This window comes from Pecten maximus, chromosome 5 (assembly GCF_902652985.1).
Source record: "Pecten maximus chromosome 5, xPecMax1.1, whole genome shotgun sequence".
NCBI classification, from domain to species: Eukaryota; Metazoa; Mollusca; class Bivalvia; order Pectinida; family Pectinidae; genus Pecten; species Pecten maximus.
Window position 1 is genome coordinate 14,628,507 of NC_047019.1, and position 17,328 is coordinate 14,645,834.

Genomic DNA, 17,328 nt, shown 5'->3' on the forward strand with positions numbered 1-17,328 from the left:
TTTTTTCATAAATCATATAAACATAAACAAAAGAATAAATAAATAAAAAGTCATGGTTGAGTTGTTATATATGTTAATTTATTGCTTAGCATTGATTACAGGTGCATGCCATGAAATACTACAATGCATAACAGCAAATAAAACGTCTACAAACTTGGCCGCAGTTCTAGACAGATCAGTCAAAGCAATTCTACACGCATCTGAACAGGGAAAACATAGAAGGGACTCGCTCTCTTCCTCAGACTGGCTCTAGAAAATTTTGTGTACCTGTCAATAAACGATGCTTAACACAGCACACATATTACCTCCCTTTGATGCCCTTTGAGGTTTGGTATGAAAGTAAGAATTTTGGGTAGCAGAAAGATCTTCAAAGATGCCCATCTAATGAACAATACCAGAAACATCTGGGAAGGGAGAGAGTCGTACAGTTCAAGGGGAAAACCTAAGAATATCTACAAATAATATATAGCCAATAACTTATACAACCGTACTTATTACAAAATGGACAGGATTCATTCGGTTCACAACCTGGAATGAGTAAGGCACAACCAAGATTGATAGAAGGATATGTAGCATGACATGAGAATTCACTGGAAATTTTATTCTGGAAAACTTTGGACATGACATGGGTAAAAACTAACTGATAAGCTGAACTTTGTTTTCTAATAAATGAACAAAAATGATAATAAATATTTCAATGTTTTGTCAGATTCTATTGGATTTTGTGCAAAATAAAGATAGTTTTAAAAAATATTTTTTAATGATAATGATAAAAGGGAAAAAATCCATGTTTGGACATGCTTTCAAAATGTAGGTGTTCTTTTGATTGAAGTATAAATACAGAAGTTTGTAGCATACAACACTGATGACAGTTCAAGTAAAACACTTGGACAAAATTACAAGAAACGAACAATCACAGAGAAACAAATTTAATGTTTTTATCGGTTATAATCTGTGTCACATTAATCAAGCCTTTGGTTGATGAGCTACATTAAGTTGAATAACAAAATGTCTGTCTTCATTATATGCACCATTGAAATTCTCATCAAATTACAAGAAACTTGATACACAGTATTGAAATTTAATTTACAATGACAATAATGATGAACAATCATGACATCAGATGTGTCCCAAAGGTTTATTAGAAAGCTTATACAAGTCAGTATATTTGTAGCATCAACCCAAAAACCAGTACTGTCCATTGAACAAATCCCTAGATAATCCAATTTTGTTCAAAAATCCACCTTCCATGTCTGTGTATTATAACATGTCAAATGTAGGACAGTTTTTTTCTAATACAAGAGCCTCGGCTCAGAAAACTTTGACAACCAAGAATGTTATGGAATGGTAATATTGGAATGTAGTAACTTAAGAAAAAGTGTTTTATTAGTCCTGTGGCCAATTATATGACCAAAAATAATACATCAAATAAGTGTGTAACTTTACATACATTTCGAGAGCTGGTCGCCGAGTATGGACATATACGTATACCGTAGGAGTAGGTGTATATGGAGAAATAAGCTTAATGGAACCAGATCTGCTACAGGAAGCAATCAACGCAGAAAATACCTGACATAATCACCTGTGGCAGACTGAATTACCTGTGGCATACCTGTCTAATTGATTTACCTGCGAATAATATACCTGTCTATAGTCAAGTTATCTGTGAGTCTGCATGACCAATGAATGAGGAACTAAAAGTCACTAACATCATTCTACACCTCCAACCTTATCAAAATATAAAACTCTTTCTATGTACATAACGTATGTATTTGTGCTATATACAAATGTCCATATATATATATATATATAATGTATATATAACATCAGTAACGGCTCGCATTGAGCCGAACACACCCAACCTTTCGCACCACAGGACTATTATGTGTAACGAGGTGCACCAATTATCCTATTCACACGTGTACACACACATACTGTCAACATATGTAGTAATTCTGTTTCCACATACGCGGCGTATAATTTGTTCCGTTTCTCCTATGAATTCTTTATAATGTAAACAAAAATTATGTACAACAGCCGTAGATATGTGCTAATCTTTATAACAGTGATATATACCATTTGTTAATAATGATAACAATATTTGTACAATTGAGTACAAAAAGCTGCATAATAGTTCTATATAAAACTCTCAGTCCACCATTTCTCCTAGACCACGTAATGTCCATGTATAGCTATATACTGTACACATGCTCGACATTCTCCCACTACAGTGACAAAAGCTGAACGAACAAGTCTAATATCAAAATGTGTACTTAAGGATCACAGCCTGTTCGGTAATATCGGCTAATCCTACATCTTCATATTCAAAATCATATTTCATAACCAATAAATGAATTTGTTTCAATACTAATAAAAATTAAAGAAAAAAAAAATTGCACAACAATTCCTATCGGAACAGGTTATAATAAACTCCCGAGTTGTTCACGACAAGTCACAAAAGATTTATCCTTCAGTTAAGGTGTCACATGTGACTTAGATATAAGTTCCAAGTTGTTCAGTCTCATTAGCTCAACACATCTTAAATGAAAATGGAAAATTTATTCAACCTTTTTCCCATTTGCTGTCCTCAAGTTGATACATTTTAATTATGAATATCAGTGTTTCCTAATATATATACCATTACAAGATTGAAATTCTTTCATTGTTCTAATGAGTGCCTGAACACCTGGCCGCTTACATTAATGATAACAAAAAGTTAAGATGATAACTGTGATTATAATGAGATATGTAAAATCCACGTCTCCAGTACACCAAACGTTGGGAGTCCTACACTAAAAAGGTTTTATAAATCCTCACAGGACCAAAATTGTAGTTTCCATGACAGATTAATGCCCACATCCATCAATGAAGGTCTCACAAACACTAGATGATCAGCACTTTATACCATATTGTTTTCTCCAAACATGCGATAACAGTTCAAACATCCTTATTCTATCTCCTTAACGCACTGCCAAGGGGAGTAACTCTTCCATTCACAGATCGGCAAAGAATAAGTTGTAACCCATCACTTTGGTCCCCGAAAGCTCTCATTACAGGGATTCTCTCGCATGGAAATGCATCCACTGTGTCCGACACTCCGTCTGTGATGTAAATAGGACTTCATTGTCCGACACTCCGTCTGTGATGTAAATAGGACTCCATTGTCCGACACTCCGTCTGTGATGTAAATAGGACTTCATTGTCCGACACTCCGTCTGTGATGTAAATAGGACTTCATTGTCCGACACTCTGTCTGTGATGTAAAGAGTACTTCATTGTCCGACACTCCGTCTGTGATGTAAAGAGTACTTCATTGTCCGACACTCCGTCTGTGATGTAAATAGGACTTCACTGTCCGTTATGTAGTTGAGATTCTATATTTCGGAGAGTTTTTGATGCTTTGGGTTTATACTTTGGTGTTTCTTCACCTGCTTCCGCAGCAAAGAATTTCATTTTGTCTTTGAAGGACATTTTTTCCTGTCCTTTCTTAAAAGGTTGTCCGATACCACTAAAGTCCTTTTGAGCATTTATCCGGCTCCGTGGGTCCCTATACACTTCCTGTGCCCCAATAACCGTTGGCGTGCTTTGGGTTGTGGTGTATTTTTGATCTATGTGGTTTTGTTGCGGGGTAGTTACAAATGCATTACTGTTGTTGTCTAGTGGGGGATGGTTGATGCTGGGAGATGATGGTGAGTGTTGGTCGGACACAGATGACCGGTACGACGACACAGAGTTGCCGCGCCCTTGGTCTTCATTATAAGTGTTAATCTGTGTCTCCAACTGCGTGTTAAATTTCACAGACTTTTTGAAGGATGGTTCTGGAGGAACACGTCCAGCAGGTGAATGACTTTTATATCCATTATAATTATTCACCATACTAGGGTTTGATCTGTTCGCGGACTCGTAACTATTGGGGCCACCACCATTTGACCTTGTTGCGACCTCGTATGAGGAGCCACGGGTAGGTGGGGGAGGTACATTTATGGTGTACCTATCGGGGGGCGAGTACTGAGATGGAAGGTTGGCATATGGCTGGTACGGTTGTTGATGTTGTGTTTGTACTGTCAACACTTCCAGGCGTTTCCGTTCATCCGCAACTGTGATTTCACGGTTTGCCTCTCTACGTTCACGCTCCCGTTGTTCCTGTTGCTGACACTGGTACTCCTCCTCACGACGTCGGACTTCGGCGCGATGGATCTTCTCCTCAGCATCGCGAGCCTCCTGTGCCTTCCTCTTCTGTTCACGTTCCTGGGAAACAACATTTTTTATGTTTAATATGTCATGGCTGACAGGCATTTCACATTTACTTGTAGTAAAAAGCCATTGAACTCAAATGAATAATGACATATCGGCAAGAAAATTTACATCTTCTGTACACTCATTTAAAGACACCTACAATGTTACTGAAAAAGCCGAGAAATTTACTGAAAAAGCCGAGATTCTTTAGTAAGACATCATTTTTTAAATATGAACCCATCAGAAATTACTTTAACCAGACTAATATATTGATCAAATGTCTATGTATAGGACGATAGTAGACATGAAAACTTACTATGTCCTTCCGCCTTTGAATTTCTTCCATTTTCCTGGCCCTAACTTTCTCCTCCTCAGCCACCATAAGGCGTTTTTGTTCTTCATAATCTTGTCGCTGTTTTTCTCGCATCTCCTAAAACATCAAACAACACTTTCAGTTAAATTAATTTCACACTTTCATAGCCATATTTGTTTCCCAGATGAGATCTAAAATACTGTTTTTATCTCTTCAAGAACAGGCTACATCCACCTATGGATGGTGCCCTGGTTCGTATCCCGCTTCCTAAAAATCTTGTTTTCTCTCTCACATATCAAAGTTGTTTGGAGCCCCACACTCACTTGGTTATGCTGGGACTAGGTGGTCAGTTTTAAAAGTTCTGTATACACCATATTCATTTGCGAAAGATAAATCTACATATTGTCCGCAAACAAGCCCCTGCCCAAAAATAATCCCCTTAGTTTTTGCAGAATCATCAAAGCTAATAGTGGTTCATAAATAAGCCCTCCCCAAATTTTTAATATTCTCAACTTTTACAGTAGAGGAGGGGGCTTATTTTAGGATAAATACAGCATGTTTTTTTTTTTTCGAGCACAAGATTAAATATGATGATAATTAAGGAGTAAGGCCAGGATGGTTCTAATTGTTTGACGTCCTATCAACTCATTGAGGAAATTCAAGTACAGAACCACTTGTTTTTGCAGTAAAATCCTACAAATTCATAAATAAGGGTACATGGTTGCCAAGGTAACTGATGAATTTGATGAGGTTACCGATACAAATGTCAAGTTAACTGACCTTCTGCTTCCGAAGATTTTCTTCCTGTTCTCGTTGTCGCTTTTCCTGACGTTGTCGTATCCTTTCTTGTCGCTCTTCTTTTTCCCTTTCGAAAATTTCCAGCTTCCTCTCCAATCTACAACCAGAAAACTCCTTGTTAGCCATCCACACCATGTAAGTGGTCTAAGAAAACTACTAAAAAGATCTTATTTCTCCAAAGTTTCACAGCAAAAAATCTTTCTTATTCTTAAATTGATACAGAAGAATGAAAGCGTTATCATAGAATTAAATATGATTTCTGCGATCAAAAGCATTAACATGCGAGAACTTGAGATGCGGCAGGTCATTCAGGACTTCTGGGATAAAGTGGAGGGATGGGATGCTGATGAAGCCGGTGAATGCAGTGACAGTATAAATACAGTGTGCTGTAATTTTTATTTTGTGCATCGATATAATTTTTCAAAACATAACCAAAAACGTGCCATTTATTTAGTCGGGAAGATTTGAGATTTAATTTTCAGTATTTAATGCAAGGTGACCACTTAAATCAGTATTGGTATATACAAGGTTTTTAATATCATCCAAGGTTATAACATTTTATTAACATTCAATTTGGTAGCAAACTCACCTTTCCTCAATCCTGTTCAAAACCAAATTATTCCTTCATTTTCAATATATTGTTTCAAAATAATTAATTTCAGAAATATCTTTTTTTTCAAATCACAAATTACAAATAAAATAAAAATTTACCCACCTTCCTAAGAAAACTTGGTTTTAAATCTGTTTTTTTGTTTAGTTTTTGTATTTTTCAAATTTGATATTTGGTATGTTAAAGATAAAGCAATTCTTGTAGAATAATTATATCCCTGTAATTGGTAGAATAAAATGATGGATAAATACTTACACTGCTTTGTGCTCCTTCTCTTTCTCCACTTCCTCAAACATACGTTTGCGGTTATAATCCTCCATACGTTTCTGAGCCTTAACAATATCATCCTTCAATGTGTTTATCATAAACTCCCGTCCCTACAAAAAATAAAACAGACACAACATCAACATTAAAATCTCATGAAAGTGATGAATTGTCTGGCAAGCATAAATTTCTCTCTTGAAAATAGGAACAAGAACGTGACAAAGTATTTTGAGTTACAATTACTCATTCATCATATGCCTAAACAAACTTGAGAATATAACTATCCACAAAATTAAAGAACTTACCGCTTGGGTGTTGTTGGAAATGTCATGGTCAGAATCGTCCTCTTCCTCTCCACGACCCTCCACCTCCTGGACGCGGCGTTGAAACTCCTGCTCCAGTCGAAGTTTTCTCAGCCTGTCTTGCTCTACAGGGGACAGATACGACCTTGTCTCGAGGTCCGAAATTTCCGCTTCCCTTGCCTTTTTCATATCTAGCTGTTGTTCCTTTTCCATCTTCTCCTTCTCATCACGTTCCCATGCTGAGCTCACAGGTTTCCCCTCCTTGGAGCGCTCTGCCATTTCAGCCACTAGTCTGTTTTTGCTTTGCGAAGTGAACTGCTGTGGAGCGGCCATGTTGCGTGGCATTGTTGTGTTTTTCATGGGTGGCTGGGGCATATAGCCCTGTGGAGCCATACCGGGGGGTAATGAAACACTTTTGTTTTCATATGGCTCGTATACGTTCTGGTTTGGCGAATGCTGAGGTGGAGATTCGAAGGAACGATTTGGTGACCGCCCCTCATAACTAATATTCTGGTAGTCGTGGTTTGGCTGGTAGCTCTGAGGATGAATATGCTGAGGTTTAGCCGGTGGCAGCTGCTGAGGAGGAGGATGTCGTTGCGGTTCTGAGTAGGCCATCATGGCATGATCTTGACGTGGATCTTGACGTGGATCTTGGAAGTGATGTTGTGAGTAATTTGATTGTTGATGAGGTGCGTTGTATGACGGGTAACTACTTGGAGGCATGCTGAAGCGGGGATCACCTTGATTTGCATAGGGAGGGTCCATTTCATCACGATGGTCTGACCTGTAGTCCTGGGCAGGAGGAGGTGGTGGCAAGGGAGGTAAGTCATCGTCCATGTCCATACCTGCAGGAGGGGGAGGAAGCTCGGGAGGAATGTCTATGGGGGCAGGGGGTAGTTCTGGGCTTTGGTGGGGGTTATAAACCTCCCGCCCCTGAGGGAACTTCTGGTTCCTTTGAAGACTGGCATTACGAGGATCGTTGTAGCCTGGGGAATGTACCATATGTGGCTGTCCTGCCATATAACTAGACTGGTTCATAGGCTTTGGTGACGCATGACCTTGTTGTGTCCTGGGGTCAAAAAAGTGTGGCTGAGACTGGCGATTGTCTGCTTCCACACGAGGAATGTCGACCGGCATCACCCGAGAGGCTGGTTTGGTAGCCACCATGGGTTTAGGTGCCGTTTGTGGTACATGATCCAACTGAGGCTTTCTCATCTGATGGAAAGCTGGCTGTGGTTCTGTCTGTCGTGGCGCTGTGTTTTCATAAAAGTTTGGTTGGCGAGCCTCGTTATTAGCACTCATTTTTGGAATGTCACCTGAATTCACATACCCTGGACTGGAGTGGGGCGGAGAACGTGATGTATTCACATAATTAGGATCACGACCTTCGAAACTCCTCTCGTGCGGTGAAGGTTGTGAATGGTGGTCGTCCATATTATATTTCTGCTGCCATTCATGGATCTTATTAGCATTAATCTCCATTGACCTTGGTCTCTCCTCTCTTAGATCAGGTCTCTCAGACGGATGGCCGAAATACTCTGACCGGGGCCTTTCATCTCTGAAACTCGACTGTGAATTTCTGGAAGAAGGAGGGCCTCTTCCTCCAGCCAAACCCATGTTTGGTGGCAAAGACTGTGCTGCCTCTGGGTACCCCCGGTCCATTCTCCCGGGTTCAGGAGCGTTTCTGAGCCTTGGGTCTAGGCTTTGCTGGTTCTCGTAGTCGTGTGCCCTGGGGTCTCCTCTCCTGTCCATACTGTGATTGTAGTAGTCGTGTTGTAGGGCACCTACAGATGCAGCAGGCTTTATCTGCTGAGGCGGGCCCTGCTGATGCTCACGGCTGTCGAAAGAATTGTCCATTCGGAGGTTCGGAATAGACTTTGACATCAGTCCCGGATCCCTCATGTCCCTTGGGTGCATACCCCGTTCTTGGTGATTTGGGGGCTGGACTTGAGACATCTGTGGGTCCCGCAAGTTCCCAGTCGATGTAGCCTTCATACGATCTGATCCCATCCCATCACCTGGAAACACAAAAATTAAAGTCTTTATATTGATTCAGAGAAATGTCGCTACATAAACCTGTTTTAATGTCGTACATAAAATCAAGATGTTCAAATTGATGGACGTTTCCATATACAACTTTCTGATAAGATAGAGAAACAGCATCCTCAAAACTAGAACTTCAATTCCAACCGAAGACTGGTTTTAGTTTTCAATATTAACCGCAATATTAATAGTTTCAATATTTGCCGACATTACAGTTAGCTATAAGCAGTTCCATATAGTACATGTTGTTTGGCAGACTGTCAAAACACTTAAAAAGACAACATACAACTGTGACAATACACAACAAAGAAATGATGGGACCCTGCCATAATGACAATGTACTATTTGATGTACTACACTTAGGCAGACTAAATATCAATACACACTTAACTGATACGGGGCGGTAATTATTGCACAACACACTAGCTATAATACAGTACATATATATAACTATAGTTACTAGCTATAATACAGTACATATATATAACTATAGTTTCTATCTTATTATGAAACTTGGCATTTGTAGACTATTTCATAGCTTTGAATTTTTCTACATAATCGACCCTTAAATTGATTACATATAATACACTAGTGAGGTCAATGATAACATATAATACACTAGAGAGGTCAATGATTACATATAATACACTAGAGAGGGCAATCTGTTAAATTTCGTGATTTGGCAATTTCTTAAAAAGAAAATTGCAAAAAAATATTTGTAAATGTAACACAAACAATTGGACCTAACAAGACAATCCTAGCTTTGATCAATAACAAAATCTAAATGCTAAACCAAATTCCTTCCATTTACATCTATTTTCCATCGGATACAAACAGTTACACATGTAATGGATCGTTTCGCTGTTTACTTACGATACTGAGCAGAGGTGATATGCTTGCTGCGCGGATTCCTTGTTATAAAATTGCCCCCTGGCCGACCTCTTAGTGAGTTATTAGAGCTACTGACCGATCCGTTAACGGTATGACTAGAGGTCAGTACCCCAGACTGCCCCCTGCTATTGGAGGAGTCCGAGTAATGTCTGGGTTTGTGATCTGTGTACTGATCACGATAATGAGATGGAGGCGTTGCCAGGGAATGACGAGAATGGTTTCCTTTTTCGTAAATATGACGGTTAGGATCACTACCGTAACCAAGTGAAGAGCTCCGAGACGTGTTCTGATCGTACTGTGGCCCGCTAAACACTGCACTGCCGTAACTCAGAGATGAAGAAATCACCGAACTAGAACCATTGTCCAATGAAGGTATAGAAGAGGAGTTCAAGATCATACTGGAATTCTTGAATCGATTGTACTCATCATTTTTAACTTGGTTGTTATTTGGGTCACGAATCAAGCCCGATATAGAGCCTACACTTCGTGGTCTTGGAGGAGGAACCTGGCGGCCTGGCCTTTTGTTTACAAAATTATTGTACTTTACATTAGCGTCATGTCCGTTTAAGTGTCGATCACGCTCCATTGAACGCGCTCTATTATGAGACTTGGACAACATTTGAGCCGACTTACTCCGTAGTAAGTCTTGAGACTGTTGTTCCTCATGATTACTACTCTTTTTATTTTGATAGCGATCTAAAATGGCGTTCTCTAGGTTCCGTCTCTCTGACCTAGGACAGGTCTGTCAAGTCACCAATAGATTTACTACGAATGTGTTTCCTAACACCACTCGGCCTGATTCCCTGACTCGTGTATTTTTTTAACTCCTTCTGTACAACTCTCAGATCCTTTTTCTTCTCCTCCATCTCATCGTCAGCGTAACCGTTAGCGTAATAGTCGTCTGAGTGTAGATCCTGCCCATTCATATAAGGTCCACCATTGACACAATTACCATTCCTTCTCATATAAGGGTCAGGTCCACCGTTAACACCGTTATCATTCCTTGTCTGACCGTTTTTTGGATTACTACTCAAAATCTGAGACTTTCCTGCCTTCACATATACATCCCAAGCAGACATTTGACTTGGGGTCGCTTTACGGTCTAGAGACAAAACCTTTTTACTCCGAATATTAGCATTTTCTTTCATTTCCTCCAAGTTTTTCTCTGAGGCCTTTGCCTGCACTTCACGAAGATCAGCTTCTAGAATTGACCTCCAGAGGGCACTCTTTCTTCCGTAAATATTTTCCATGTCTTTGTGAGACACTCCCCTCCTGTATTCTGTTATGAATTCAAACCAAATTTAAATTCAAGTTTATGTTTTTAAACTAAGAAATCTAATATATTAGTTTAAGTATTCTGCAGGATAGCCTCAAAATGTAACCAATTGGTCAGTAATATTTCAAAATAGTTTTTTTCTGGTTGCCAGGTGAATTAAAAAAATTCTATGAGACTTAATGTTTCGGCATCTTATTAAGGCTCCCTGCAAATATACTTTTCCTTAAACTGTTTCAAACCCGACCTCCCCCCTCCCCAAAACCCCCAACCACTTCACTGCCAGCACCCCTCAATGAGTGCCGGTATACACCTTGATACATACTGTTGAGTGATGGTGAAGAGCGACTGTGCGAGGTGTTCATCACCTGGCGCTGGTCGCGGTGACCGGGTGCGTGGCGCCCCCTATCCATATCGCCACTACCGTTGTAAGGGGGCGGTCCTTCCTCTTGAGGTCGTGAAGACTTCTTAGGGGAGGCAGCTGTGAATACAAGTACACCAATGTTAAACAGATGTCTTCACACAGGGATATCATCACTGTATCTACACAACTTTAAGTCAATGTCACCAGCCATAGCGTACTAGATATTCATGATAATGTGTGTCCGGACTAATGATTGCAAGTCTTCAGCAAAATCTTCATCCGTAATATCAAGTGAAATAAAAGTTAATTGGACAAATTAATTCTTTTGAAGGCGAATTCCACTATAAACACTAGAGTTATAGAGACTGGTGAGATTTATACTACGGGGCACATACTACTGGTATCGGTCCAGACTAAATCTCTACAGAAATTCCCATATCAATGTTGTACAGGCCTGCTAATTATTACATAGATCTACCACACGTGAGATCCCAGATCAATTTCAACATCAGACAGCACCATATGTCATCAATATTTAATTACCCACTGGTGAATTACAGGTAACATGTGCCCTCGATACAGACATGACTAATGGTATATTGAATTAACCAAACGCCAATCATCATCAAGCTAAATTTCCTGTCAAATTTTCAAATTTTCAATCCAATCATATGCATGATTATGAATGACAGACTTCCATGTGAAATTTTACAAAATATTTTACATGTTTATTCTGAATTTAATGTCTATTCGCAGGATACAGCTACCCAAGTGAGTGGTGTTTGTACAATAGTAAATATTTACTTATGCTGGTCCTGTTTAGATAGAAAGTTTGTACTTTACTGAGCTGTGGAATTTGTCCATGATATTACCATGTGAACATGTAAGCACACTTAAACATATTGACATGCCTCGTCACTTTAGCATACTTTGCATTGCAGTTAGTTCGAGGAGTCACAACAGGAAATCCAGACAAACACAACTTAAACTGTTATCTCAAAGTTTTGATAAAAGAATAAACAGAACATACAAAAGACCTATAATATTTCTGATTTCGGTTAATATCCTGGTTGACTTACCTCTCTGCATTACAGGCGAGGGCTGGCTGAGGAGGTTAGCGAGTCCATGGTAGAAAGCTCCTTGCTTAGCAACTTTGAGGGACACAGTCTGACCAGTCCTGGTCATCAACTCCGCAGCTCTGAGCAAAAATAAATTATAACATTTTTTAAAAATTTTGTCTAATGAATTGGAGTTAGTTGGATTGTTTCTGGAGCACAAACTTTTGTAGGCCTTATGTGATTTTAGTGAATGGAAGTCAAGTTAGAAAAGGTCGCCTATTGAACACCAATATATGATATACACCTACAGGAGCAGGTGCACTAACGACTAGCCAGGTAGACAAGGCCTATGTGTGTAAGACATAGTTGAGGTCTGTGTCACATCCTATATATTGCATCACCACATTCAGCCACTAATAAAGCATTTCAAACAGTACATGGGGATTACCTCTCGACCACAAGAAATCCCAAATAAATTCAACACCTCCATTTATTATCAATTCTATCTATTAAACACTTCCTCTGCATTGAAATCATCAGACAGATTTTACGATTCAGTAATCCGTAAATAGCTGTCATTTAATTTACCTGCAGAGCAACCACAGCCAGCCTTAATCCTATCAAAATAGCCCCAAGATTTGATGCATTTGTACTGCAACAATTCTATCACAAGGTAAAAATTCTTTATTTTTTACCTAAAATTCCAACTAACTACTAAAACTTAACACCAAAACTCGACATTGGACAAAAACTTGTCCTTAAAGTTCTAAAATATTTTCCCGTTACATATGACAAAAGCAATCCTGTATTTCAAAATCGATAATTTACATCTTTTTCTTAGGTGATTAGTTGGATATTGCAGTTATTAATTTCTGCTTTTTTCAATCAACAATAATTTGTTAATTTTTCATGTTTAATTACAGCCAACTATATGTAGCTATTAATCACTATATTTTCCATTGACGATGATTTACTTACTTTTCCTGCGTGAGCCCGATCAGACTCTTGCCGTCCACCTCCAACAGCTGGTCCCCGGCCTGTAAACGTTTGTCCTGGAAAACAAAGGGCCATATTCTGTAACACTCTATACAACCCTGACGGACAGCAGCAGAAAGGTCTAAGTATTTTTTTGTTTAGGTTTTTATTGTTTTTTTTCTTATTTCAAATACTCTGCATGGATGGAGATTTCTGACAGGTAATTCATTAATTTTACAGGTAATTCATTAATTTTACATTAAGTTTTCATTATTTTAAGGTTCTAATGACAATGTTATCAGTTTTTTTTTCCTTTATGTAAAAGACGACTAAAATTAAGTAAAGTATTGGACAGACAAGCCCTATATTTCCACTTTAAAATAAATTTGTTTATTTACCAAATTCCTTGGTCTAATAGATTTTTGATGGAAGATTACTGCATTGTAATTAAATGCTATGCCAGATATTAAAACTATATAGCAAACAACATTGGTGGCCCATTGATGGCCATATATCTGTCAGCCAGCCAAAGTTATGGGAGTTCACTTAAGTTGTTCTGGATGGCCAACAGATTATAAAAGGATGAAATGTCACTAGCTACAGTTCAAAGGTCAACTGTAACAACTTTGAATTAGTTGATATTTTCCCCCAAAGTCTTTATAAAAGTCAGAAATCTCAGGTGTGTTTGATTACAATAATTGGCGTCTGATGATTCCGTGACCTGACGGAGGAGGAGAACCCCACACATGGTTAACTCCTCACACCACTTAGCACCCGGTGATCCAGAAAATGGTTGAGCACCGTGAAATCTCCATGACATGGATTTACCGGGGATCAGATGGTGAGAAGACTGGTGTTATGTAGATTGTTTTATTGGTGTTTAACTGTCAGGTGTTGGTCCTATGGTCCTGGTGTGGCGTGGGAACACCCTATCTGACAACCCTCTTAGGCTTAACATACCTATCAAGCTCTCTACCATATGATGACCAAATCGGTTTTTTCTTTTGTTGCTGGTGTTATTGTAACTGTCCTGTAAATGTGTACTATAACATTAGATTATACAATGTCAACTTCAAACACGATATTGACAGGTAGGGACTACTGTGTGAATGACCTTACTCGGGTATTCCTAGTACTTTACAGTATCCCAGGTCTGTGTTCAGTACCAATGACCTTGACCTTGACCTTAACTAACTTGTTCAACTCCAATTCATAAAAACATATAACAATGTACCACCTGATGTGAAATGGCAGAAGTTTTAGTTGTCCAGATTCCGACATAATTTTCAGAATTTTAAGTATGGATAGACATGCATAGTAACAGACAAATGGACAATCTGGTTTATTTTGTTTAACGTCCTATTAACAGCCACGGACATTTAAAGACGTGCCAGGTTTTGGAGCAGGAGGAAAGCCGGAGTACCCGGAGAAAAACCACCGGCCTACTGTCAGTACCTGGCAACTGCCCAACATGGGTTTCGAACTTACAACCCAGAGGTGGAGGGCAAGTGATAAAGTGTTGGGACACATTAACCACTCGGCCATCGCGAGAATCACTAATGACTTCTAAAGAAAATGGCAGTTAAAAAATTATGCAGGACCAACCCTTATACATCACCCTAAATATGCTTTCATGTATTCATCATAAATCTGTATTTGTAATTTTCCTGTTTAGTATTTAAATTAATATTTTCTCTGATTGCAATGTGTAATCCTGTAGTTTAATGTCACACCAGTTGTGTAACACATATATCTCATCCTTATTAATTTCCTTTTCTTAGTGATTATTCATATAAAACAGTCCCTGTAATAATCATAAGAACAGACATTACACATCGTTTAATTCCCTAACAGAGTGGTAAACCAATAGTACTTCACACTGCTTAGTCATAACATATTCAAATTGTTATTATTCGTAACATCATAACACATAGCACCTGTCACAGGACTATTGTCCATTATAACTATGATGTAAGCTGTCGGGGAGAATGCTAATTTGTTCCGTAGGCCTGTGAATTTTATGTAATTGGGGATCTAGACCTTGTAATAAGACAGGAGAACCAGACAGGAGTTATCTACTCTTAGATCAGGTTGAGTGGCTAGACTTGTCATTAGTGTTTCCTTATCTGGTCATCTCGACCAGTGGACCATGACTCAGCATAAATGAAGAGTAATTACTCTATTTGCTGGTCAAGGAACCTGTTGACTAGGACACGAGCTCCTGAGTATTTCTGACAGGAGTCACTGTCGGCTGTTTAATTAATCACTTCATTTTTTATCAGATTTAGAGTTTAAATCACATAGTGGGAAAAATTGCCCTAGATATTAAATATTTGCTATTTGTGGCTTAAGTTGTGTTGATTGAAATTAGATGCCTCTGTATAAACTTTGATTGGCATGTGTCAATATAAATAGGAACAGTTATACGGGTCTATTGTATAAACTTGTCAATACAAATAGGAACAGTTATACCAATCTATTGTGTAAACTTGTCAATAGATATCCTATTTCTGATAACTGATATACCGACTCTCATACAGGTACATGTGTAACACATAAAACAGAATACAAATGTCATTCACATTGTATAAATCAACAATTAACTTCTGGTTGAAATACTGACTGAGAATGTGGCATTGTTATACTGTTGACTGCCTAGTAAGGAGATAGTTTCAATAAGTATGTACAAGACTAAATACTACAAGTTCTAACATATTGTGAACCTACATTAATACTGTAATCTTACTCTACTGCTTTTTGTGATGAAAGTCTTAAGCTTAATTAAGATTGCGCTAATTGGAGTTTCTGTCTATTGTTTTCTCCGAAATGCATTTTGGACGTGCTAATTCATCATTGAGGGCTTATGTTTTAATTCAGTTAGCCCTAGAATTTGAGTTCCAGTCAATAGTCAGCTATAGGTAAAAGACTCAACTGGTTTCCATGGATACTTACGAGAGCAGCAGCGCCCCCTTGTACTACAGACTTGATGTATATTCCTCTCTCCTTTTGTCCTTCGCCCTGTAATGATAATAATTATACAAACTCAGACAACCACAAAAAAAATCCACACTAAGTGCAAGAGTTGAACAATTTTATGTTACAAGGAAATAATGAAATATTTTGCCTTGCAATCATGTTAATACTAAAATGACTATAAATACACACACATATACAATAAAACAATGTAATTATTTAAATGAAGTGTATAATTTTGATTACGACGATGTGTGTCCCAGGTGCCCTATCAGCCTATCTCCTTGTCAGTATCATTCTGACATCCGACATATTCTAATTATCCTCTCAGATTATCAGACACATGTCCACCAGCGATAGTCCCTATCACATAATGGGCATGCTTGTTCTTTGAAGAGATACAAAGAAAAATTTACATTGACTAAAAAAATAGAAAAAAACATGCTGGTTATCCGACTATATGGGTGGAGTGGTGAAACAGGATACAACATTACACAAGGGACTAGCTTGGTATTGTATTGTGATACTGGCATTATCTTGTCTGAGGATACTGGGTGGGGATCGTGGGGGTGTCAATTCTCAAACCAGATGTATGTATGACTCTCAAAGTTTGGGAGGGAGGGGAAGAAAATCTGAGCCATACTGGAGGCTGTCCAGATTACCAAGCTGCATTTGAATCTTATTTTAAACTCCAATTTTATGCAATTTTGAATTTCAAAGAAAATATCTGTGAAAAATGTGATAAAAATATTCCTTGTCCTGTTAAAAGTTTACAGGAGCTTCTACATAGTTTGGTTTATTTTGTTTACTGTCGACAGCCAGGGTCATTTAACTTATAATGGTATAATGTTATAACGATAATATTGAATAGTTTTCCGAAGACAAATGCCTGTGGATTTACGCATAGATCTTTAAATGGGGCTCCAGCAAGTCTAAATCTTAAAAATCCATTTTACTATAGTATACATAATTTTTCAGTTTGTATTATGTGTAAATGTTTATACTTAAACATAAATAATGCTTGCTTAGTGAATTTGTTTTGGTGTATTATTACTACTGATAGAATGCCAAGTAAAGCAAAGGTTCCGTCATGCATAGAGTTTGCGTATGACGGCATGCTTGACTGATTTCTGTATCAGAGCCAGGATGAGTACAAGGTTATTATAACACACAGAGCCAACACCCTGGGTATTCAATGTAATTTCCTGTTTGTAAAGCGGTGTATATT

At 38.4% G+C, this 17,328-nt stretch overlaps 1 protein-coding gene across 3 annotated transcripts in view; it reads right to left on the bottom strand.

The window, feature by feature from the left end:
* Nucleotides 1–56: 56 nt before the first annotated feature.
* The window catches only part of LOC117327259 (afadin-like), an 82,229-nt gene continuing 64,957 nt past the window's right edge, over nt 57–17,328 (bottom strand). The window contains exons 18-28 of one of the 3 annotated variants that reach the window (XM_033884165.1): nt 16,080–16,145; nt 13,131–13,204; nt 12,174–12,292; nt 11,056–11,211; nt 6,527–8,541; nt 6,213–6,334; nt 5,937–5,948; nt 5,330–5,444; nt 4,553–4,666; nt 3,337–4,248; nt 57–3,298 (exon numbers count right to left, since the gene is read on the bottom strand). In XM_033884165.1, coding sequence (XP_033740056.1) covers nt 3,349–4,248; nt 4,553–4,666; nt 5,330–5,444; nt 5,937–5,948; nt 6,213–6,334; nt 6,527–8,541; nt 11,056–11,211; nt 12,174–12,292; nt 13,131–13,204; nt 16,080–16,145 — 3,693 coding nt within the window. In that variant the 3' untranslated portion in view covers nt 57–3,298; nt 3,337–3,348. Of the gene's footprint in view, nt 4,249–4,552; nt 4,667–5,329; nt 5,445–5,936; nt 5,949–6,212; nt 6,335–6,526; nt 8,542–11,055; nt 11,212–12,173; nt 12,293–13,130; nt 13,205–16,079; nt 16,146–17,328 lie in introns of all 3 variants that reach the window. The other 2 variants (XM_033884164.1, XM_033884166.1) reach the window with 2 other exon arrangements.